Here is a 25184-nt window from a genome sequence, read left to right as displayed (position 1 = left end):
TAGAGTTTAGTAACATCTAGTAACAAAGACTAAACAGAAATGGGATATAATACTCTTAAGTTTCTTTCATCAGTGTTTAATCACCTGTTGTTTTCTTTACCTTAAAATGAGTCCTTTATATCAACACAGGGAGCTGGTACTCCTCCATAGAGACAGCCATGTAACCCAGAACAGACAAACCAAAGACTGGCTTTACGGAGGGCCTTTCGCCTTTTTTTAGCGGCCACCGTAGGTTGTCCTACAGGCTGCAAACTCACTTTTTTTTGTCAATACAAGGAAAATATACTGAACAAGATTAGGAATAGCTGTACAAAATTAAGGATGTCTTAGATCAACAGTGGTCCAAGACATTCAGTAATTATCATGGCCGGATACCATATGGGCAATCTGGGTGTGCTCAGGGGCCCTTGAGCAAAGAGCGGGCCTCCACAATGGGAGAGAGAAAAAAAGTGCATTTCTTCCCCCCTTTTTGGTACTACTCTAGCCATGGTAATTATAATTTACAAAGAGGTATCATTATAATCCGCAATCTCACTGCTAGATGCCACTAAATCCTACACACTGGCCCTTTAAAGGGAATGCATAAAGAGAAAAGGGTAGAGCATCTGAGGCGGTCGTTCATTCCTATGAAAGCACATGAAGCAAGAAAAAGTTTGACTTATGGGTATGAATCTCTTTCTGTGGGTGAAAGGCTTTTGGGGTCCAATAGCGTCATGTGATGGACATAAAAGTTGTAATTACATGGCCAATATTGTTTTCAGTGGCTGAAGAAACTAATTCAAGTGTACACACGTGTATTAGCATGAAGTAAAATTAAATGAAATAGTAATTTTACAATTTTTAGGATTTTAACTGTTTTCTGTTAAACTATATTCATTTAGTCATGTCTGTTCTTACCATTTCTCACAATCATGAGAGGTAAAATTATCCTGGGATTTTTTTGTTTTTAAGAGCATAAATGCTTCTTTCTTCATGGGAAAAGTTTCAAATGAATTTAATAAATATATTTTAATTTAAATAGGACGATTTATGTGTCCGCAAGTTCATGTTACACCTTGTTACACCGATGTCTTTCTGCACCAAAATACTGGCTACTGTTCCCTTAAGTATCATCACTAAGAGGAAGTCACATAATTAAAGAGTTTGAAGAAGACAAATTCAAATGATGGTAAGTTTTGATATTTTTTTAAGAACATTTTTTGACACATTTTTCTTTCAAAACCTTTTCTGTCAAGCATAACATATCCACCCAGTGACAGGGTTGAAACAGTGTGATGGGTGGTACTGTTTCTCGTATTAGCTGACTACGCATTCACATGTCCATCAGTTCCACCCTCCCCTCCCTGCATCAAATTAGTCAGAGGCTTTCTTTGTGTTAATAGCACAATGTTGAAATATAGCTTCACTAAGTCCAGCTGAGAGACAGAGGCGATGTTGTACATGTTGTGATACTGACCCTGAAAGGGAGCAGAAATATTTACAGATTGAGCGACAGAGATCTAGAAGAGAGATAGTAGAGCGAGGGACTAAGAAGAAGATAGATGATGTAAGTGAACGAGCAAGATGCCAGCTACGCAAAAAGTGGAAGGAGCAAAAGAGACCTAAAAGGACCATTGTGTAAGATTTAGGGGGATCTATTGGCAGAAATGGAATATAATATTCATAAGTACATTTTAATTAGTGTATTATCACCTGAAAATATGAATTGTTGTGTTTTCTTTCCTTGAAATGATCCCTTTATATAGGGAGTGGGTCCTCTTCCAGTGGGGCCCATCATGTTGCACCGCTATGTTTCTACAGTAGCACAGAATGGACAAACCAAACACTGACTCTAGAGAGGGACTTTCGTGTTTTTCACCAATTACACTACCACTTAGATTCTCCTACTCATTTGGAAGGGGAGGGGGAGGAGAGGTATTCAGTTGGTTGCAATCTGCAACCCAACCAGTCGATGCCACTAAATCCTACACACTGATCCTTTAAAAGGCTTTTTCATTCCTCCTCAGAGTCCATATCCATACCCACAGAGAACAGCAGTCAAGGTTTTCAAGGAAAGATTGATAATAATAAAGATAACTAATTAACACAGTGATGGCTATAACCAGGGGCGCAACTACCTACTTTCTGAGGGGTATGCAGATACATCGCAACAGCACTGTAGTGTTATATCCGAGTGAAGACATTAAACACAAGTGTATCACTCCCAAGTTCTATAATCTATTCGTTTATGATTCACCATGTAGTTAAAAAAAAGATAACTGTCTGAACAACAAAGTAACCACAAACAAGTTCCTTTATTTTCCTTGTCATGATCTGTTATATTGTAAATACTGATCAGTACACAGTTGCAAGACAACAGTAACCTGTGATTTTACTAGTAGCTTTAGCTAACCTGAATATTTACAAGCCTCCTCTTGATACACTGACATAACTTAACTACTGTCTTTCAACCACTTTGAAAAGCTTTTTTTCATCCCTGCGAAATCGTTCTCTTTCTCCCTCTTCCGTTTTCTGTTTTGTGCCCCCATGAGCTTTATTTTCTGCCTCTCCATGCGCGTGCTCGACGGGGCGCGCACCGGAGCGCCTATAGTGTGGAGAGGGGGGGCGGAAGAGGTGAATGGAGGGGAGGCGATTAGCGGAGGGGCGGGGGAGGGAGGCGCGCCTAATCAGTGACGTGCCTCTGTTATTGATCATATCATTTACTACACATGCACAAACGCTGTTAAATACAGAAAATGCCGACTCGAAATAATTTCCCCCCCATCGCTTTGGCGCCCCCTCAATTGTGGCGCCCCTATGCGCCGCATATAGTGCATACCCACTTTTTGCACCACTGGCTATAACAGAAATTAAAGTATTACGGTTATATGGCTGTTGTTTTAGGTTTTAATTAAATAGATAAAGTAAATAGAAATAAAACATGTGTCCAAGTAAAGTGTACGCACTGTGTCAGAACAAAAGTTTCTACTGGCCTGAACAAGAAGACATCCTGTGATACAGGTTTGATGACATACTTATCACATCCTGCCTGAGCTTTCTGTTTGTGTTTTAGTTCCTGTTTTATTTTGAAAAGTGTTCTCCTTGTGTTTCTGTTATTTTTACTTCCTGTGTTTTCCCGCCTTAGTTGATTTCCTCATGTGCTTGACCCCTGTATTGTTCTACTCACCTGTGTCCTGTTTGCAATCATCCCTTGTGTATTTAAGTCTTGGTTTTCTGTTCAGTCTCTGTTGCATCCTCTGTTTGATTTATATCTGTTCTGTTGAGTCTTCTCTAGTGCTTGTTAAGCCTTGTCAGTCTTCATCAGTTATTGTGTGGTTTTGTCTATTCTCATCAGTTTTGTTTAGTTACATCATAATAAAGACATGTTTCTGCAGCCCCTGTTTGTGGTCTCTTGCAATTGGGTCCATGTGCTCCACTTTCCATCCATGACAATACTAGAGCTCATTCAAGAGCTGCAGCTAGTAGTGTTACTTAAATGTGATTACAGTATTACAGAACAAGTAATAGTGCTGGTGTTTTTCATTAGGCAGTCAGTGATTATAATGGTTTTTTGTGTGGTTATGAGGATGAGATTATTTAATCTGATTTTCAATATTGGGCAGCACTTGTTTCTTGGGAAAGTGGTAAATGAATTGATGAATTGGCTGACCTTAAATTTGACAATAACCTTTATTCAGGTCTAATGGTAAGAAGTTCAAAGAGATTGGCTTCAATACTGGCAAAGGATTTTACTGTAGATGTGATTGATAACCTAACTATACACATCTTTGTTATGTTTGGAGAGTAACAATATGTTAAGCAGGCAGCCAGAATCGCCCTCCTCCCATGGCCATAACTCTTTCCATAAACACAGCGTAGCTCCCATTCCCCACAGCTGGCCTCTTGGCAGTCCGCTGGGGAAAGGGGAAAAGGAAGTGAACTGGGAGTAAATCTCACCAGCAACAGCTAAGACCCTGCACAGTTATGAACATTACCACCTGCACCACAGCTGTCTGTGTGAAATGTGATCCCATACACACAAGAAAAGTTTGCTTTTCTTTTCCTGCTGATTGTTTTCAAGTTCATTCTTTGTGGGGGGTTTTTCTCTGTGCCTCTTCATAATTTATGCATATTTGTTGAAATGCTTTTCTTTGAAATAAAACGTCTGCAAAGATGTTATTCTCACATATTCCACATTTCCTTTATTATTTCCATTTGCAAACTATAAAAAATGCAAACAAAAAACTGTTTCAATTCATAATTCAAAAAGTCACAATAGGCAATATGTTCTGGAGTTACATAAAGCTGTATCACCACATTGTGTCAAATCAGATTAATGAAATTCATCTTTTTGATGTTTGATGTTTCTGTTTTAACTTGCTGTGCCCAATTAAATGCATTTCTTGTTTACATTCTTATTTTTGGCACAGATTATGGCAATATATGTTTGGAAATATGAATCACAGTTTGAATACATCTTTTTGGGTCAAAATGGCATAGTGCTGTCAGAAGCTTTGGTGTAGTGTAGATATGATGGGCCCCAGCAGTAAACATCTACCATGAAACAGGGTACAGTATAAAAACATCCCACTGGATGGCAGCAAAATCTCATATGAAGAACAACAGCTATTTTTGTTTTTTCAGCTCAGTGGCACACAATTCTTCATCAAACCACTTGGTGGCACCTCTCTCCAAAAACCTCCAGGAAGGCTCTCTTCTTTACTGTTGTGATTGCTGAGATGTGCTAGAAATTTCCCTGTGATGAATACGGCTGCAGTGCTTGAAGCATTGAAGTATGCCACTCCCCAGTAATTGTTCTGAGTGAAGTGAGTTACTCGTGTGTTTATGTGTCAGACATAGAAAAAATAAAAATAAAGAAGTGAATGTGTGTTATCACTGACACGTGTTGTAACTCTAATGATTCAGCACATTGTTCTAGGACTAGTCAATAGGTGTATTGCCCTTTTATAATTTGCGAAAGTCTGAAACTTGAACCATGAAAGATGAACCACATAATTAATCTACTTATATCCACTGAGTGCTGAGCTCTCTGTAATCAAACACCCTGCGGTTAGACAGAGAAATGTAACATAATACCATAGTTTGTGTTCCCTGGTTGCCTTGGCATGGTTATTTTGTTGTAGTGTGAGAGAATTAGATTTTTTTCCCTCACTGCTTTAATCCCAGAAACCTCTCATTCCTTGCAGCATCAGGTTTCCACAGAAACATCTGGAGGTTTCTGACAGCAGATGCAAAAGGGAAATACAAAAGTTTTCAAACAGTAGAAGCTGCTGCGACTCTCGTCATTGCAAGAGTACAATCAGCTACTCTTGTTGAACTCACAAAAAGGCTTCCCAATATCGTGATGTGTTTGAGACGAGAATCTTTGTGCCTGGCTCAGCACTGAACAATATTGATCTCGGGGTGATTTTTCTTTCCCCTGAGGGCTGTTGAGAAACGGCTACTGTGGAGTCTCTGCGAGCAGCCAGACGAGAGAAAATCTAGGGGTTAATTGATTTTCAGCAAGTGCATTGTAAATAGCCAAACAAAAATAGGTCTGTCTTGGTCAGGAAGAGTCAGTTTTGTGATGAAATGCTGTTGCAGGTTCTGGGGGGGGGGGGGGGGGGGGGGGGGGAGAGTGGATTTATAGTGTTTAATTAATTATATTCATTTACGTATGACATGACATTTCCCCCCCTGCTGAAATAGTATGTTCAAGGTGAATCAGAAACCAAGAAAAAAACCCATGTAACCTTCATAAATAACTGGCAGCTGCACTGACGGATACCTGTGGATGTCAGCATAGTCAATCAATCTGACAAAGACTTGAAAAAGAGGTGAAAGCATCTCTGTGGTGAAACTGCCTAAGCCATGATTTCCTGTCAAGATGAGCTGTGTCTTCAGAAATCTTTTAAGATTAATGCTCCTCAGGCGTGGGTTCATACCTAGGGTTTAGCATCAGTTTCACTATCCTACACAGTGCATTCCTGGATAGTGACTGTCACGTCTGGAGAAAGATCCACTGCTGAAAGAGGACAGCAGCACCAGGCCAAATATGTCACTAAGCTGGTCTGAGGAGTGGCATATATGGTCAAAAGCTTCCTTTAGATGCTTCTTTGTTGAGATAATATATCCCTGAGAAAGAGCAAACTATTGTTTGTTGAACCACCTACTCACCTTTCTTTCCTCCACCTAGATTCATTAAAAAAAACTGCAAATTGTAGAGAAAAGGTTCAATTACATGCAGATCACAGTTTGTGGTGATATATCATTATTTCAGATTGATGATAATAGTGGAGGTATGTACTTCAGTACAACACAGAGCAGGCTTTGTCACAGCACAAAGCATTTATTATCCCCATCTTGGTGGAGAGGGGAAACAGTGCTCATGCAGCCCTCTTCCTGCTTATCTCAGACAAGGGGAAGGCGCTTTATAATCACCAGGCGTCTGGATGTGAGACTACAGTATCTGGAGTCCAAGCTCAAGACGCTGCACTAATCATATCTGTCTCACTGTTTCACTAGCTACATCACTGTCTCCATTTCACTTCTCACTTCAATCAGGTAATTAGTTTTATGGCATGAATGCTAGATAACAGTGTAGATAAATAAAGTATTGGTCTATTTCATAAAAGTAATTTTGGCATGTCACAGTAGGAAAAGCACAGGTGTAAATAATAACACAAATTAAAGTTTCTGTTATACTTGGCTGATAAAAACTGATTCACTGTCTCTGTCACACTGTAGTGGCTTACTGGGACACCTCAATATAAAATATTTGCTCCAGTTACTGTAATTGAACTTTTTGTTTAGCTTGGAAAATATCTAAAGTTAATATTTTGGAGTAAGCTAGATGTGAAAATGTTAGCTATGTGGAGCCATAGTTAACACTTAACAAAGCTATCTCTCTAATAAGAGCAATCAGGGTTTTTTTTTCTGTCAGTGTTTGTGGTTAAATGTCACGTCCAACCAGTGATTTCACATTTCTAGCAAGTGACGTTTAGGTTACCAGCAAAACTACAAGTTGTAATTGTTTTCTTTAAATACATTTAAGCACTTTCATTTGTAATCAAGCTTACATTATCAGTATATTATTACAGCAATAGTAAGTCCCTTCTACTTCAGCATGATATTTAGCTACACCATAGTTTAAAGTTGGCAAAGCACAGAAACAGAAAGAAACACACACACAAAAAAGTAGTGTGTTTTCCCTTATTCTCTGCCTCTAAATCTCTTCCTGTATGACTGAAAACATTTATTAAAGCTGTGAGAGTCACTAAAAATAGTCATTACTTTACTTCTGTGAATCCCCCCCCCCCATTTTGACAGGAAAAAACGGTTTGTTGTCTTTTCTTTTGGGTTTTTTTCTTCTCTTTTTCCCCTCGTCGCTTCCTGTAGTACCGGGGTGGGGTTGCCTGGAGACGTCGGAAGCGTTTGGGTGCAGCAGCAACAGCGATGGAGAAGTATGAAAAGATCAAAGTTGTTGGAAGAGGAGCATTTGGGTAAAACTTTAATACTTCCTAGCTGTTTTGTGTTACAGAAACCTTTGATGCCGCTATGTACTCATAAATACCACGCTGACAGACATTAAGTAAGAGAGCCAGGCCTTTTTTTCCCCCTCCAAAGAAAATCCTAACGGGATGCTTCAGAGAGTCAAGATGTGCAGATGTTGGGCTTTTCTAGAAAAATAAGACGAGGACATTGAGAGTGATTAACTTTAAACAAACAAACACGTGACGCTAGAAATATGAGTGGCATTGGGGTTTTCCTAAAAGTTCCCTTCTAAGTTTTAAGTAGACATTGTGGCTGCTTTAGTGTAGCTAAGTTACTTATTAGTCATCACTTTCACTAAATAGTGCCCACGTCTCACATTTTAAGGACAAATATGTGATTTCAATATGGCTTTTGACTTTGATCTTTGCTCCATCTGTAGTGAATGCTTTGAATTTGTATCATGCACTTACCTTCCTTACACTTAATGAACAAAAGCAAACACCAACTCCTTCACTGTATTTCGCCTATTATTTTTACTGCTCTACAAAACCAGCAGTGCATGCAATAATTATATTGATTTACAAAATGAAAATACAATACAGAAGTTCTTATAGCTTACAGCAACATTAATGTAACATTTTTTTCCCCCAATAAGCGCTTTTATATCTATTTTTTCTTCATTTTCTTCCCTCTGTCAGGATTGTTCACCTGTGCCGCAGGCGCAGTGACGGGGCTTTTGTCATCCTGAAGGAGATACCGGTGGAGCAGATGTCACGAGACGAACGCCTGGCAGCTCAGAACGAGTGTCAAGTGCTGAAACTGCTCAACCACCCAAATATCATAGAGTACTATGAGAACTTCCTGGAAGACAAGGCCCTCATGATAGCTATGGAATATGCACCAGGTAATATCTTATTACATGAGCCCCCTTTTGTTCATTGTGTTAAAGTTATATTTTCCCATGGTTTAGTGCTTTAGGCCTCCTTACTTTTTTTCTTTCCCATATCAGGCATGGGAATAACCTGCCGAGTCGTGGTTTGTTACACAGAACCATCTGAGAAGTCATCCATAGGAACTGTTGGAAAAGGGGGGCTCTTTCAAAAAACTGCCTAGCCTGGTAAGCCTGGGAAGGCCAAACGAGAGCACCCAAAATGAGTCACTATGATTTAAAGGATTTGAAACTCTGTAGCAAGACTCAGAGCCTGATATCATCAGATGAGCCTCTTTCAGCTGAACACTGCGCTCAGTTTAAACATCAACCCATCGCAGTCAGGGATCCTGGAGCTCCAGACAATCTTTTAAATAAGATTTTTTCACCATTGTGGTCTGTTGGGTTGTTTATTTGCAGGTGGAACTTGACTAAGAATGATAAATTGATATTTGTTTGAAAATGAATATACAAATATATCCTAAACTGAACATTATTTTGTGCTTTTTTAAAATAAACTCTTTCTCTTCTCATTCTATCATTAATTACTTATCATCATGCCATTTTGTATCCCGACATTGTTGTAGTGATTTTTTGGTGATGTGTGATTTAATATCCTCTTTCTTTTAACTAACCTAAACTAAACTAAGTTTAGCAGGAAAATAGCTAGATGTAAGAAAAAAAGGTAAATTCATGTTACAGACTAGCTTTGCTAAAAATGATTTCATGGCAATGTCCTGTTTCCTGATATTCAGGCAAGTCACTGGGAAAGGAACAAGGGTGTTAGGTTTAGATTAAGTTTCAGTTCTGACTTTGAAGTAGGGATTAGTTTGTTGCTTGGGAAAATTTTAGGCACAGTGCTTCATTGTGGTGGAAAGTAACGGACAAGTAAATTATAGTATGTTGACATTATTTACTTACGCAACCAGAGCACCTGCTTTGTACTTAAAGCCTGTTGAATCCAATACTTACTGGTTATGACTCATCACTCAACCAGGTAACTTGTAAATGAAGTTATTCTAAATAAATGTTTTATTGTTTAACTGAAGTGAGAACGTCTTTATTTTGACTGTATTTAATGAATGGTTTCTGTATGCAGGTGGAACATTGGCTGACTACATACAGAAACGCTGTAACTCCCTGCTGGATGAGGACACCATCCTTCACTTCTTTGTACAGATCCTGCTCGCTTTGTACCATGTGCACAACAAACTCATCCTGCACAGAGACTTGAAGACACAGAATATTCTCCTTGACAAGCATCAGATGATCGTCAAAATCGGGGACTTCGGCATCTCTAAAATCCTTGTCAGCAAAAGCAAAGCTTACACGGTGAGCTCTGATTCCTTTGATGTGATTTAAAAATATACTGTGATTACTTTAGCAACATGCATATTCTGATTTGTTGAATTCTAACATGTTTTATCACAAATGAAAGCCTCTTTTTTCCTCAATAGGTGGTTGGAACGCCCTGCTATATCTCCCCAGAGCTGTGTGAGGGAAAGCCGTATAACCAGAAGAGTGACATCTGGGCTCTGGGCTGTGTGCTCTATGAACTAGCCAGCCTCAAGAGAGCCTTCGAGGCCGCTGTACTAAACATATTTTCTTTACAATAATCCCTGTCTTGTGGTGACTAAAATAATATTACTTTTCTGTTTGCTTTTGAAGTATTATTTCTTGTATTCAATGTATGTTACATGAAAGATTTCTGAGTGAAGGATACAAAGGCAACAGATTCATCCTAACAACCGTCAGAGCTACACTATGAACATCAAGGGAGATACATTCTTACAATAACTCTTACTACACTACACTCCTCTTAAAATAATATTTAATATATGGACCCCAGGTGGTCTCATGTTTCAGTCTGAGGCAGATTGCTGCAGTTTTTGATTTTTTAACACAGATCAATAATTCACTCAAATCCTTTTTCACAGTAGTATCTGTCTCCATTGCCAAATCCACAGCGATGTAATAATGTCTTATTTATGTTTCCTTTTGGTAGGGATTGGGGATTTTTCTATCTAGCTCTTATGTGTCTTATAATTTTACTTTTATATTTTGGCTTTCAGAATCTACCCGCCCTCGTTCTGAAGATCATGAGCGGTACCTTCGCTCCGATTTCAGACCGGTACAGCCCAGAACTCCGACAGCTCATCCTCAACATGCTCAATCTGGATCCATCCAAACGTCCTCAACTCAATGAAATAATGGCTCTTCCCATATGCATCAGGCCCCTGCTTAATCTCTACACAGACATAGGCAATGTCAAGATGCGCAGGTGAAGCCTTAATGCATGATTTTAAGTTTTAATAGACACTGAATTGTGAATAAAAGTTCCTGTATTTTGTGTAAATTAAGAAATCATTTTTTTCTGTTTTTTTCCAGGATTGAGAAACCACTCTCTACTGTGCAGACTGGCCCACAAGGCAGACAAGGAGGGAGAGTACCTACGAACAGGTCCAGAGGTCAGGCACATCTTAACATTATTTGACAACAGAATAAACTTGAAGAGATTACTTGTACAACTTTAATTCCAAATTTGATTGTTGTCTTTTGGGCTGAAACAGATGGATCAGTTGGTTTAGCAACAGGGAAGTTGCACTCCCTCCCTCTGTCCTCTGTGTACACGTGGGGCAGTGGCATCTCAGCTCCTCTCCGCCTGCCTATGCTCAACACTGAGGTGCTTCAGGTGTCTCTGGGCCGCACTCAGAAGATGGGGGTGACCAAGTCAGGTCGACTGATCACCTGGGAGGTCTGTGTTTTTATTCTTTTCACTGTTTTTATCATTGCCTGAAGTACAACATCATAAAGGAAAAATGCAACCTCAAACTTTTTAAACACTGGATTTGTTCTTATTCTCACAAATATTGAGCCAAATGGAGTTTAGTGGTTGTTACACTGATATATTTCTGACACAGCTATGATTCAGTACATCTTATTTCAGCTTTTAAAAATATCAGTGGTAATTGGTAAACGGTTTTGGTGTCAGTTCAACACAGAACCTATTTGTTGACTCATTATGTTTTACTGACAAACATCCCAGAGGAAACTCCAGCGCAAAAGGGCAAGAGACTGCAAATTCTATGCCAGCAGTAGCTTTAGCAGTCCAAAGTGCAATACAACCACCAGCTATGTTGCCTATCTGTCTGAATTCTAGGAAATAGTAGGAAATGTAGAAAATCACCAACTGAGGCAGAATTAAATGAGGCGAGATGCTGAAAATGGGCACATTAAAAACACTTAATAATAAAATAACAGCTGGAAGGCACCAAACATCACAGTTTGATGGTATCTAATGGTGTATCCAGGGGTGAATTTTTCTAGTTACTTGTGTTTACCAGAAAAGAGTAATATTCTCACTCTGCCGCAATAAATACTTCTTCTATGCTCTCAAAAAAGACTAATAATAACCATTTATCATCATAGGCTCCATCAGTGGGGTCTGGTGAGGCCAGTCTGCCTGGTGTGGCGGAGCAGATGCAACCTCAGTTCATTTCACGCTTCCTAGAGGGTCAGTCTGGAGTCACCATCAAATCTGTGTCCTGTGGCGATCTTTTTACCACCTGCATGACAGGTTGGTGGGCCGTCCCCCTTTGGATTGTCATCAGAGAGATTGTATCCATGTATCGTCAGCCTCACAGGGAACTCTGCTATGAGAAATCAATGTTTATTCTCTGCTTTCTGCACTCACACACTGCAACACATAGATATGAAACACTGACACAGAATTTGAACGTGCTTAAGTGTGGATGTAGTCAGCTTTTTTATTGTACTTGATCAGATAGCGTGGTTTCACTTGTAAAATAAAGTCTTCTGTTCTTACCTACAACTTAAATTGTGATACTCCGTCAGTCAGTGCACGTCAGGAGGTTGTCGTCAGACCGTCCGGCATTGCAAAGTAGATAACACAGGATTAAAGACCCTTCCTCCTAACACGTACCTCTCTTTCATCACTTTTCACTGTAGTGACACAGATTAGCATTTCCTACTGTAGATAGGTATTAGAAGCACTCTGTTGATCCGCACAAGGATACACCTACGCCCATCAACAAATAGTAGCTCTAATCCCTTCTTTTTATTTTCAATTTGCAGACAGGGGCATTATCATGACTTTCGGAAGTGGGAGCAACGGTTGTCTAGGACATGGGAACTTTAATGATGTAACACAGGTACGCGTTCACCCTTCAAAGGAAAATATTTGAATGTTGCACTGATATCACACATACACACAGTTGCCACAGTTTTGTAGTATTTCTCTACTATGTAAACAGATCTACACTTTTAAATCACTGCTTACAATTCTTTGTGTCTTCCAAAGTTTTTTGAGACTTTTAAATAGTGTACTTATAATGAATGTGGCTACAAAGCTGTTCTATTCTCACAGCTCCTAATTATTTGATGTCCTATTTTGTACATTTCCTGTCAAAATATGTGAGTAGAATATTTACATTATGGCAAAAATTTCTGAAAATTGTGAAAATCACTAATCACCCAATAGTATTTTTATTGAAATATTTAATTTTGTTATTACAATTATAATGTACTGTCTTTCTCTGTTTTTGTGCTTAGCCCAAGATAGTAGAGGCGCTCCTCGGCTATGAGCTGGTTCAGGTGTCGTGTGGTGCTTCCCATGTTCTCGCTGTAACCAATGAAAGAGAAGTATTTTCCTGGGGAAGAGGAGACAATGGTATAGTAAATTAACTGGTTGTTATCAGAGTCAGTCTACCTTAGTATTCCCCCTCTGGTGTTTGTTTGTAAAGCATGTCACTGATTTATGACAGCAGCATTTCAGCACACAGACTGATTGTTGGGTTTATGTTCCTTCTTGTAAGGTCGCCTCGGGTTAGGCACCCAAGACACCCACAACTGTCCACAGCAGGTGTGTTTACCTGTGGAGTTTGAGGCCCAGAGGGTGATGTGTGGAGTTGACTGCTCCATGATTGTCAGCACCCAGCACAGCATTGTGGCATGTGGAAGCAACAGGTAATTATTGTAGATTTTTGCCGCCTAAAAACATGACCATTAGTCTTGGTAAACTGACTGACGGGAGCTAATGAATCGCAGTGAAACATGCCTCATTTCACAGTTAATGAGAAGACATCACCACTGTACGTTTGTCATAAAGAATATATTTTGTAAAAGCGATCTTTATTTTTAACACAAAATTACACTTCCCATAGGCTAATGTTCTAAACCTGTTCATGTGCATGGGGTGGTGATAAATTAAATGGTGCAGAGAGATAGTTTGTTGGTGCGCAACCAGTGATACAGCACTTTCTTTTCCTTCACTGTTAATCCCTCTATCAGAGAGGTTTTTAACAGGATGTAGAGCTGTGTATGAGTAGGAGTCGCAGGAGTCAACACAGCCGGTTTCATTTTGGGTCTGAGTGGAGGCAGCATTGTTCAGATACCTGCGACTCAGCAGCTGTCTTACAGACAAGGAAAAATGCATAAAAATATGAAAACTGCCTTGTGATAAACATACATTTATGTATATTTAGGGAGTGATTTAAGTAACTGAATAAATACAGTTATTGTCTTTCAATACACACTTGTCTCTGTTATAAATACTTTTGTTGTTTTGTTGTGGTCAGGTTTAACAAGCTTGGGTTGGATAAAATAACAGCTGGAGAGGAACCAAATCCTTCAAATCAGGTGGAAGAAGTCAATTCTTACACTCCTGTCCAATCAACCCCACTGAACAGTGAGAAGATTGTTTATATTGACATAGGAACAGCCCATTCTGTTGCTGTTACAGGTGAAATATTCTCATTATTATGACATCTAGGTTGTGATATGGAGTTGTTTGTAGTGACGCATCTCCGTGTGAATGCCATTTAGGCCATTTAGCGTTGGTTAAAGTAAAGCTTTAATGATTCTTGCAGCACCAGGTAGTTTGAAAATCTAACATGTTCTCAGTAATTGTGTTAAATTTTTTTTTTTAAAGCAACACTTAACACCGTTAAACAGCCACTTGTATAATGCTCGGTGTCATCCACACTTTCCGTCTCCAGAGAGCGGTCAGTGTTTTACTTTTGGCAGCAACCAGCATGGACAGATGGGCTGTAGTTCCCGTCGTAGCAGCCGTGTGCCTTACCCGGTGCCCGGCCTGCAGAATATCACTATGGCTGCCTGTGGAGATGCTTTCACTCTAGCGATCGGATCCGGTGAGTGGAAGGGTGTGAATGTGATGTTTTTATCTTTTCTGTTTAAAAGTGGTGAGTTTTATGTCACATCATTGTAATGTATTTGCACGCATGTTGTACTCACTTTATTAATGACATTTTGGTAATGACATCAAGCAAAATTGATGACTGATGACGGTCTGAAACATCGTTAATGAAATGAGTCCAAGTGACAGTAGGATTCTGTTGTTTGTTTCCTTCCCAAGTCAGGAGTTTTTGATGCTACTTTCCTGTCACTAAGACTTTGATCGTGCGTAAGACCTTTGCTGACATTGTTCTCAAAGTGAGAAATTGAACAGCATACTATTCACAAGCCATGTTGTTTGGGATAAATAGGTTGCTGTTTGGCAGCTGGCTTGAAATAAATGAACTTTCCAAAATTAACTTGGAAACACTTGTGCACAAAAGAAGCATTTTCAAAAAGGACAGATGCCGTACACTCCCTTGTTGTTAATGCCTTGCTCCAAAATGTTTTTAGACATTTGTATGAGTTGGAGTTGCTTAAGTAAACACAACAGTGATCATCTAAGCTCTGAAATATCTGCTGTTTAGCTTATTTGGAAGAAAACAAGTCTCCATTGAGACCACACAACAGTAATATAAGTTAACCTCAAAAACAAAATAGATTAAATGTTCACTGTGATGGATTTTGTTACTTGAACAAGTTTCAAGTTTTTTTTCATGTTATTCTAAAATGAATTGAGAGTTTAAAACCAGCAGTGGTGACACACGGCTTTGAAAAATGGTTGGCAGTAATGTAAACTATAGAGGGTTTTTATTTAGCTAATGGGCACATACTTAACCATTGGTATGGTCCTTTAAACATGTGGGTTAACAGATAGGTTACAGATGTGTGTGTGTGTATTTTGTTCTTATAGTGGAGGCTAAAATGGTAAAAATGTTACATTGTTCCAATGATTGGCTCCCCCGGGGTGAAAGTCAGCAGTGCCAGCCATGCCTGTAGGTTTTCTTTGTCAGGGGAAGGCTTTGTTCAACAGATAGAGCCATTATGCGGCCACCGCAGGAGAGACAGAGCTGTCAGTTAAAGATTTGTGTGGATTAATGCATCCTGGGGGTGCGCTGTGAATTTGGAGAAATGGTGACCGGCTTCTTCTTCTTCTTCCTTCCGCAGACGGGGAGGTGTACACCTGGGGAAAGGGGGCCCGTGGACGCCTCGGAAGGAAAGAGGAGGATTCTGGGATACCAAAGGCGGTGCAGCTCGACGAGAGTCACCCGTTCACGGTGACATCAGTGGCTTGTTGTCATGGCAACACTCTGCTGGCAGTGAAACGTAATATTTCGCTTATTACCCTTTGTTAACAAACACTGTGAGATGTTAGGATGTGGTGAAATCTAACTGAGGGTACTAATCCTCAGATGAAAGACGGGCTGAACTTGAGACAAGCTTCCCTTGATAACGTCGACAGAGATGCATGTTTTTCTGTGTAGAACTGTGAACCTGAAAGGACTCATTTGTAACTTTGAAAGCTCACCCACTAAAGACATGGCTTTGTTTCACATCGTCTTAACCTCATTATATTCCCCCAGCCATACTTTTCCCAGTCACAGAGCTACATAACTTCTTTATGTCTGTTTATATTAACAGAATGGTTTCTTTCAGCCATCCTCTGAAAATGTGGCAAAAATCTCTCCATCTGTCAAGATTCAAGAAACTTTATTGCCTGTCACATAGTAACAGTAATTCCTCTTTGACACGATACAATCCAAGTGATAATTTAGTCCAACCCTGCAATGTGGCTTTTAATTTTAGAGAGAACTGAATGACGTTGCCACAGACGTCTTTCTATGAGGAATAGAAGACACAGGCTGCGATTTGTTCCTCCTTCTCCCAACAGTGGCAGTGTAAGAGCCAGAGATTCTGATGGATACTGAAAAACAGTGAAGGTGGGATTAAATCTTCCCACTGCATACAAATTGAAAATAGATGCAGATTTAAAGAAGATTAAACTGCATCACAATTTAATAAGTAACAGAGATGTTGGTAATCCTTGCTACGGCCTGCAGGAATGCTGTTTAAATGTTCCTTTGACCCGCACCATGTGACAAGGACATGGAGACCAAGATGGACTGCCACTGTGTGTGCACTCATGGAGATGATACAGGCCTCTGTGAGAGGACAAGAGGACGTTGTGTTTATATATAACCTTAAGACAAACACCGGGATTTTATTATAGAATTCAGTGGATATTGTATGAGAATGGACGAAGAGTAAAGGGCGTGTTGTCTGAAAAAGAAAAAAAATAACACTGAAGATAAAGAAACCAAAAACTGTTCTGTTTCCTTTGGAGCTTCTGCCATTGTACGTTGTCTGTAGCCATCAGTCATTTTTTAAAATTATAGTTATGTATTGATGAGAGGTATTTTTCCAGCAGCAGACATTCAGGTGTCAAAGTGCCGGTATGTTTTCTTGCACAAATTGAAAATCACTAAATCTGACTACTTTCATGCTACATAAGAATAAGAATGCAGTAACACCCTGGTTCAAGGCAAAGACCACACGAGTAGTAACTAAAATAGGTTTATTTTTACAGCTGCGCTTTTTATTTCTCACATGGCTTCCACAGTGTGGAAGCCATGTGAGAGAGAAAAAGTGGCCGACCGCCAGTTGACCGCAGGTGAGCTGAATATCCCTGACGGCACAACTCTACCAACCAGGTTCCAATGAGCAAAAGTATCTAAGATGACTCTTCAAAAATATATCAAAAATATGAAAACTGTTCACCACACCTATTCAAAGATACATAATGAACAAGAAATGAACTAAAACTACTAAAAATCATACAAACATTTACAGGTGTTGCAGATGTAACTTCGCTGTCATTTAACTGGTCATATTGGTAGTGGAACATGAAAAGCTTGTATCGGTATTTAATTAACCTTTAGCCATTATCGGCCTCATTATTGGCAAATTGACTCATCAGTAGACCATAATTTGTACAGCAGAATAGGTGTTGCACTGATGTTTTTCTTTTGTCCTTTGCGTTTGTTTCAGCTTTGCTTGACGAACCCTCCCCGAGATGATGTTTTCCTAAACAGTGACCTGTACCCACTCAGCGATCATCATCATGAAGCCTGGCGGTGGCTTGAGGTGAAGGACAGCTTCCTCTGAATAACTCCTCCCAAGGGCCCATCTGTGCTGCAGTAGAAAGATTCTCTTTCATACTGCAGCTGCGACCACAGAATTTCACTTGATCATCCTCTCATCTATTTAGTTGTTTTTTTTCTCCCTTGGGAATGAAACTGTGTTTGTTTCATTTTTTATATGATGGAGCAAAACACAAAAAAAAGCCAAAACCTGACTGGTTCAGCAGGTGTATCTCACCGTGAGGGTAGTTGAGGGAGTGTTGTAACACTTGCTGAAGCTGGATTGCAGGAAGTCATTAGGCAGCTTTCATGTGGTGAGCTATTGTCCTCTCTCACATGCAGGGTGTGCATGATAAACCATGAAAGGCCAGTAAAAGTCAAACTGGTTTGAGCTCTCTTAAGCCAGTGCTGAATGAGATGATACAAGGCATAGAAACCAAAATAATGAATGTCATGTCAGTGTTAAGTAACTCATCAGTCAAATGAACCAAACAGATTAATCTCAATCACATCGTCGGCGGTCACATTGTGCTTTATTGGATTAGCCCTCCGCTACATTTGTGAATCAGCAGCAGTGTTCAAATCAGATAACGACATGTTGTTTAGTGCTAGACTTAAACCAACACTTAAACAACGAGACTTTATAGTGTTAAAGAGACTGTGACTGTGTCCGAAATCACTCCCTCATTCACTCATTCTCTCAGTCACTATTATAATAAACACTCAGTAGTTTACTCTGTAGTGTTTAGTAAATCAAGATTTCAGACATTTAATGGATCATCATTTTGCTTCATCACAGCGCAGCTGTTATCTTTGCAGCTATTAAATGTGGTTGTATTGTGGGCTTGTTGTAGAAAGTAGTGTGTGTGCCACGCTCACTACTTTTTGTGTTACATTATATGAACCTTTGAGGACACTAAATTGTGCATACATTTCACAGTTGGACACTAAGTGAAAATGGTGGACAGTATATATAGTGCACTATATTTTAAGTAGGGAGTGAGATCAGACACATCCTGTGTATTTTTGGAAGATTCAGTATTGTAACTCATTGAAATGTGCATTATATTTTAAGATGGTGTATATATGTTGTGAAAACTGTATTTATAGGGTGACCTATGTGCCAAGAATGGAAATTCACTCACTGTGTTTGTCATAAAAAAACACTTGATGCAGTTTGATTGCTGGTCATCTGAAATAAAACATTTTAACATGATAACTCTTTTAGTCTTACATTATTTGAGAAGATGGTTGCATTGTGGATAGACGTGAAATTAGAGAGGCGCAGTTCTTCAGAGAGCGAGAATCTGCTTTTATCTCTTCATAACCCGCTTTTCTCTGCCTTCATATGAATCCTATGTGCTACTGAAATGAATATTTATGGTGAATTTATCAGAGAAGGTAATCACTCTGGTGGCTGCTAGTGGATACATGGAAATAATGACTGATCATGATTTAATGGCAATGGGAAGGTTGACTTTAAAATACAATACTTACAGATCAGCATCATAAAACTAGGAGCTAAAACGTAAAAATTACACTTGTTTCTCACATTAATCAGCTGATTCACTGTGTTGTTTCCTTTGTTATTTCATTTGAGTATTTAGCAGTTAGTGTGATCACTATAACTACTATTACTTACCCAGTTATTATAGATTAATATGCAGTTTTGATAATTAATGCATTAATAAAGATGCAAATAAGTGCTCACTTATTCTCTCTCTCTCTCTCTCTATGTACAGTCCGAATATATATACACACACACACACACTTTACAGTAATGATCCATCATTTTAGATGTGTTGATACATATTCTGTGGATTTAGATCAGTTACCATTGTTTTCTTGTGTGATGATGTAATGATGATGTAATCCAGTGGCAATACATCAGGTGAAAACTGATCTGAATATGGGTGGGTGTGCCCATTATAACTACTGTCCACAAAAAAAAAAGGATGTCCACTTAGCTGTCGTTGTTTTCTTTATCTGTGTAACAATGTAGGTGAGGTTGTATTTGTTAGAAAACAAATAAGAAATATTTCAATATAAAAAAACAGGGGAAAATAGTAGATGCCTTGATTTCTTTTTTCAAAAAAATGTGTGCTCCACCACCAGAGGGCATCTGTCACCTCTCACAGTAGTCAATGCTTCTGTATTAAATCAGACTTTTTTTTATAATATAATGTTGACCTTATTATAAACAACAAACACGTGTCACCTCTGAATGTACTCATTAGACACATATTTGTATAATCATTGTCATACCATTCCCAGTGTAAGTGTGCTCATAAGGATGTAGATTTTTACCTTATAAAACAAATATTAGATGTAGGCACAGAAAAACTATTTCTGTCATTATTAAGGGCCGAGTCAGACAAAAGCCTAATTAAAGATCTATAAAGGAGATCAGAGGGATAAAATGGTGTGAACAGTGTTGGAGCATCTCCTTGACTCCTCCTGCATGGAGGAGGAGGCGGGACTCAGTGCACCTAAACAGACAGAGGGGTGATGCATTGTGCTCAGTCTGTCACTACTGCATCCACAGGGGGGTCAGAGAGCCTCACAACAGCAACATAGAGCCGTAAACCTGCACACAGGTCGAATCGGGACCAATCTGTGATCCGTTCCCTGCACTGTGGAGCCTTTTTATTGCCATCAGTCGACCCGGCTGCAAGGAGGAGAAGCTGGGAGAGAGAAAGAAAGAGAGGACTCGCCTCCTGAAAGCCCGATCTGTCTGTGGCGGAAGGGACGTGATATGAACCTCTCATCGGCTTAAACGGCAGTGCAGCTAAATAGCCCCGTTTTGCAGGGGGGGGTGGGGGGGCTAGCGGAGGATCTAGAGGACATTTATACCTGTAACCTGCAGATCAAGGCCGAAAAAAGAGCGAGTGAACCTGCAGCGATGCCCGGGTTTGATTACAAGTTTCTGGAAAAGCCAAAGAGACGCTTCCAGTGTCCGCTCTGCAGCAAGGCGATGCGGGAGCCGGTCCAAGTGTCTACCTGTGGACACCGGTTCTGTGACACCTGTCTGCAAGAATTTCTAAGGTATGCGTGTGTATGTTTCTGTGCGTGAGCGTGTGTGTATGCATGCGTGTTTGTGTTTGTGTACACTGTCAAGATCCACCTCTCTGCAGGCGATACTGGCGGACGACACTATATCCTTGTCTAGTTTCGGTCGAGCAACAGTAAATAAAGACTGTAGGTGTGTCTTCCTCACCTTCACAGCAGGTTTGTTTTTTTTGCAGTAATTTCCAGGCTTTTAATGCATCTGCTGCACAGTAACACAATATTAGGCCTGCATGGTAAACAGCGCCTGGATTGAACCCCCCCTCCTCATTTTTAGATCCAGGTGTGTTTTCTTCCCAATATCTCCTCCACGTACAGTATGAAAGGATGCATTGCGTTTTATGAGTCACCGTGTCAACATGAAAACATGAGGGAGAAATCTTTTGAGTCTTTTGTGTTTTTGACAGGGCAGGTAGATGTTGTCATTGTTCTGTCTGGTAACTAACCAGACAGACAAAGCTGAAAGGAGGTGATTATTCTTGTATTGTTGTTGTGGACACAACACCCACCAGTTAAAATGCAGATATTATCTTTCTCTCTTTTTTTTGTGGTTTTTTTTTTTTTTACTATTTTAATACTCAGAGGTAAAGTGATTTTGCCTTTTAATATCTTTAATTATGTGCAAGTGTCCTGCAGAGGGCCCATGACTTCCCATGCTGTCTGTGTTTTTGCCCTGAGGTGGTCTGCAAGGGGTTGCGGGTCATGGGTGATGGGATAGAAGATGAGTGTGTGTGTGTGTGTGTGTGTGTGTGTGTGTGTGTGTGTGTGTGTGTGTGTGTTGGGTAATTGAGGGGGGGGTCAGACCGAGGCAGCGCAGTGGAGTTTGCCTCGAGCCCAGGATTAGACAGATCCCTTCATCGGTGTCAGTCAGGGCACCGGATGGGTACTGAGGGACCTTTCACTCTGAGGTCAGTGTCTTACAGACACCCCCCCTCCTCACCTCCTAATCTGCTCAACATTGAAGTCTGTGTTAAGACTTGCAGAAAGAAAGTCTTTGTCTTATCTGCAGTTGCACGGCAATTAAGTTCCATACAGCACAGCTAGAAACCTGAAATCATGTGATGCACAGATGCACAGTTTTAACAGCAACAATGACACTCTAACTCATGCAGAGGGTCATCATCACTTCATCATAAACCTCTTGACCAGGGTGATATACTGTAAACATCACCTTGACATGAAATAGACTTCCACTAGAATGAGTAAACAACTGTGTTGTGTGTGTGTGTGTGTATTCTCACACAGCAACTATACTGATGCGTTTTAAAGCCATCTAATCATTATCTAGATGATGTAGAAGAGCAGTCCCTGTGCTGTAGACATCACAAATGTTTGCATGTAGTGTCAATGTAATCTGAGCCTCAGTGAAGTGTATGGAAAGCTAGTTTTACATCCAAACAAAAGCCAAACTTGCCGTTTACTCATTTTTGTTTACAAACCTATTGTGGAAAGTTATAGCTGCCTGCAGTTTCTAAAAAAATGTCTTGAATCATATTACTTGACCTCAAAGCCTTACAGCTTTCAAATAGAGTTAAATATAGCATTTTAATTGTTAAATTCACTTTTACAGGCTATAAAAATGTTTTGGTTTCTTGCTGGGCTGTATTTCTTGTGAGAAATCATCTCAGTCAAACTGGTCTGCAGTTGTTTGCAGTTTTCAGTTTTATTTCAGTCACTGAAAAAGATCTTTAAAATGTCTTAAGTTTTCCTTGAAAGTTGAGGACAACCTTGGGGGAAACTCACAAGCAAACACAAAAGTTTCTTGGATGTGACACTTGCTATCAGGAAAGAGGAACATCTTCCCTAATAATTATTTGTGAAACCTTATGGCAGAAACATTTTGCGCTGATCGACAGGAGATTTGAATTAATGCTGTGAATACATTAACCACTTTGTCTTGAGTTCTTAGTCCGCGCCCTGAGTCATCAGGAAACCTCCTCCAGCTTACTAAACAGCAGCAAACTGCATCTGGTTAAAAAGCAGACATTCAGATGAACAAAGAGGGCGAGGGAGGAACAGTGTTCACTGCTGATCAATGAGTTTGGCCCAACGCTTTGTCTGCCTCATCCTACCCGCCTCCGTGCTCGTCCTCCAGTTTATGCTCTGTATTAATACTCCTACACATTGACTCAATTTAACTAAAGTTTTTCCCAAAGTTTTGTTTTGTTGAGCTTTCGATTGGTCAGGATGTCAGTGCAGGTATGAATATGATTTCCTCCCTGTCTGTCCTGCATGAACTAAATACTGTATGCACTGAACACCTTGAGTTAATATAATAAGTTGATTCTTCCTATTACTACCAATATCTAATAAAGCACCCTTCACATAGAACTTACAAGTTTTATCCAACCACTTTATTAATGGTTAATATTTGTAACCGTATTATTACCAAATAGAAAGGATTAACATTAGCCAATTGGATTTTTCACAACCTGACAACCCATTTGTTCTTATTAATAACTTTTAACTGATCTATGAAGCATTAGTAAGTGATTATTGACCATTTGTAGGGGTACCTATTAAAAGTCTAAATCAGATGTTGCATGTTTTTACAGATTTTACTTGTTTAAATCATATCAATTGTTCAGGTAATCAGAATATTGTTGCATCATTAGAGCTGGAACAATTAATCGGTAAGTCTGTTGAATCTGCAAGCTTGAAAGTGCCACACTCTCCAATGTGAGCATTTGCTGTCTTTCTTTGTCTCCTGTGATAGTAAACTGAATATTTGGGGGTTTTGGACTGTTGTTCGGGCAAAACAACATATTTGAAGACATCACCTTGAACGTGCAGATAAGGAAGTAATGAAAGTTATCATTGGTTGCAGCTTTAATCCCAACGTTAAAGATCACATGGTCTTCCATTGAATACTCATGTCAGCTGTTGCTTTAAATTTAAATTTCTGGTCAACTTCCCAGATGGAAGAAAGGCTAAATAAACAATATCAGCAGCAGATAATGTTTCAGCAGCACTCAGTGACCCTGCACAGAAACAAAGACAGAGACGAGGTGACTGGATGCATTGTCACCTCTTTAATGAACAGTGTGCGCCAGTTGAGGTCAATTCAGCTCTTTCGGATAGCACAGATCTTTTTGTGAGGAGAGTTCAAGTTTATTGAGGCTGACAGACAGTATTGAACTAATGCTTGGCCCATTGTGCAACTAGGTTGATCCTTTGCTGTAATTATTGAAGGCAGTGTGACATCCAGTCCAGGCTTGCCAGCCAAGTCTGCCAACTTTCTCACTGACAGCTCTGTCACTGTCTACACAGCCCACTGCTCTGTTGCAACAAGCCACCCAAGAATGCTCCTGCATGGCAATGCTTCAGTGCTAATCATTCACTCTGGAGAAATAGTCATCACTGAATTAAAATATTCATTTTTCAGTCACACTGAGTCATTTTTAAAAAGGTTAATCCTGTATTTTCACTTCAAAGGATATGGGGAAAAAAAGTAGAACTTCCCTGAGAGACGCTCGAGGAAACGCATGAATTATTCTTGCATTACCATGTCTTGGCACTGAAAAGAGCTGGTGTGTGCGCCTCTGTGTCCACGGGCATGTTAGCATGTGATGCTAATGGGCTGTGTTTCCGCCCCGGGAGGAATGAGTAAATACAACACAACAGCAGTCCTGGAGGCTCCCCCAGCTCTGAGGGAGAGTCATGGGGTAAAAGCAGCCCAGCCCTGAAGCTTTAACTCTCACTGCAATCAAATATGAGTCACATGCTTCAACAATTCAGTGCATGCTGATTAGGGCAGGCCTTTGTTTTAGCAACAGTAAGAACGCTGTGTCTTTAATAGAAGAGAATAAATACTTAATGGTATGTAACGCAATTTACTTCACTGTGTGAGGACTAAGTAGAGCTTATGGCCGTGCCACACATGCCAGGTCTCATGGCTCATCAGTGGATGGTCTACTGAGCCACAGTACTTCCTTGCAATGTGACAGCAGTGGTGTCTCTGTGGGGATGATGCAGCGCTGTGCCACAGCCTTGACAGGGGTGTAATTGGTTTGTTCGGCTATGGAGCTTCTTCCTACAGGCCCCCACGTCATCACAGTGCAACTGCTGACTTACCCAAGTCACGAGGAACTCCAGAGTGGGCTAATATGAGAATTTTTCATGGCTCGATTATTCACTGTCCGAAAGCAAAGGGAGGGTTTCTTCAGGTTGGCTGTGATTCATTTCATCTTTGACACATCGTCTGTGTGTAGTACAGTTTTTTTCCCTCTCATTGATGTAGGTGATACTCATTTTTTCTGCTGTTCTCTCCCACACGTTTATGGTCTGAATGCACGGATGCGCAATCACTCGCATAATCAGTACTACATTATACCACCTCTTACCTCCTTTTATTGTTCTTCCACAAGCGTCTGTCTTATTAAGTGTGTGGGTAGAGTTTAATGGTCGAAAAACTGGTATCACTT

At 40.0% G+C, this 25184-nt stretch overlaps 2 protein-coding genes across 2 annotated transcripts in view; both read left to right on the top strand.

Annotated features, from left to right (window-relative positions):
- The first annotated feature begins 7400 nt into the window (after window positions 1-7400).
- nek8 (NIMA-related kinase 8) lies at window positions 7401-18870 on the top strand. Its single transcript, XM_062419100.1, has 15 exons — window positions 7401-7481; window positions 8172-8377; window positions 9501-9733; window positions 9859-9990; window positions 10474-10682; window positions 10790-10869; window positions 10972-11156; window positions 11831-11978; window positions 12497-12573; window positions 12974-13091; window positions 13237-13387; window positions 13999-14162; window positions 14419-14571; window positions 15722-15880; window positions 17603-18870. The coding sequence occupies exons 1-15, from the start codon at window positions 7435-7437 to the stop codon at window positions 17629-17631; spliced, it is 2091 nt and encodes a 696-aa protein (XP_062275084.1). The 5' UTR covers window positions 7401-7434; the 3' UTR covers window positions 17632-18870.
- Window positions 18871-20242: 1372 nt separating this feature from the next.
- traf4a (tnf receptor-associated factor 4a) overlaps window positions 20243-25184 on the top strand; it is a 34290-nt gene continuing 29348 nt past the window's right edge. The window contains exon 1 of the mRNA XM_062419099.1: window positions 20243-20739. Coding sequence (XP_062275083.1) covers window positions 20597-20739 — 143 coding nt within the window. The 5' untranslated portion in view covers window positions 20243-20596. The remainder of the gene's footprint in view (window positions 20740-25184) is intronic.

The sequence above is a fragment of the Scomber scombrus genome, chromosome 5, assembly GCF_963691925.1.
Source record: "Scomber scombrus chromosome 5, fScoSco1.1, whole genome shotgun sequence".
Taxonomy (NCBI): domain Eukaryota; kingdom Metazoa; phylum Chordata; class Actinopteri; order Scombriformes; family Scombridae; genus Scomber; species Scomber scombrus.
This window is presented reverse-complemented; position numbering and strand designations above follow the sequence as displayed.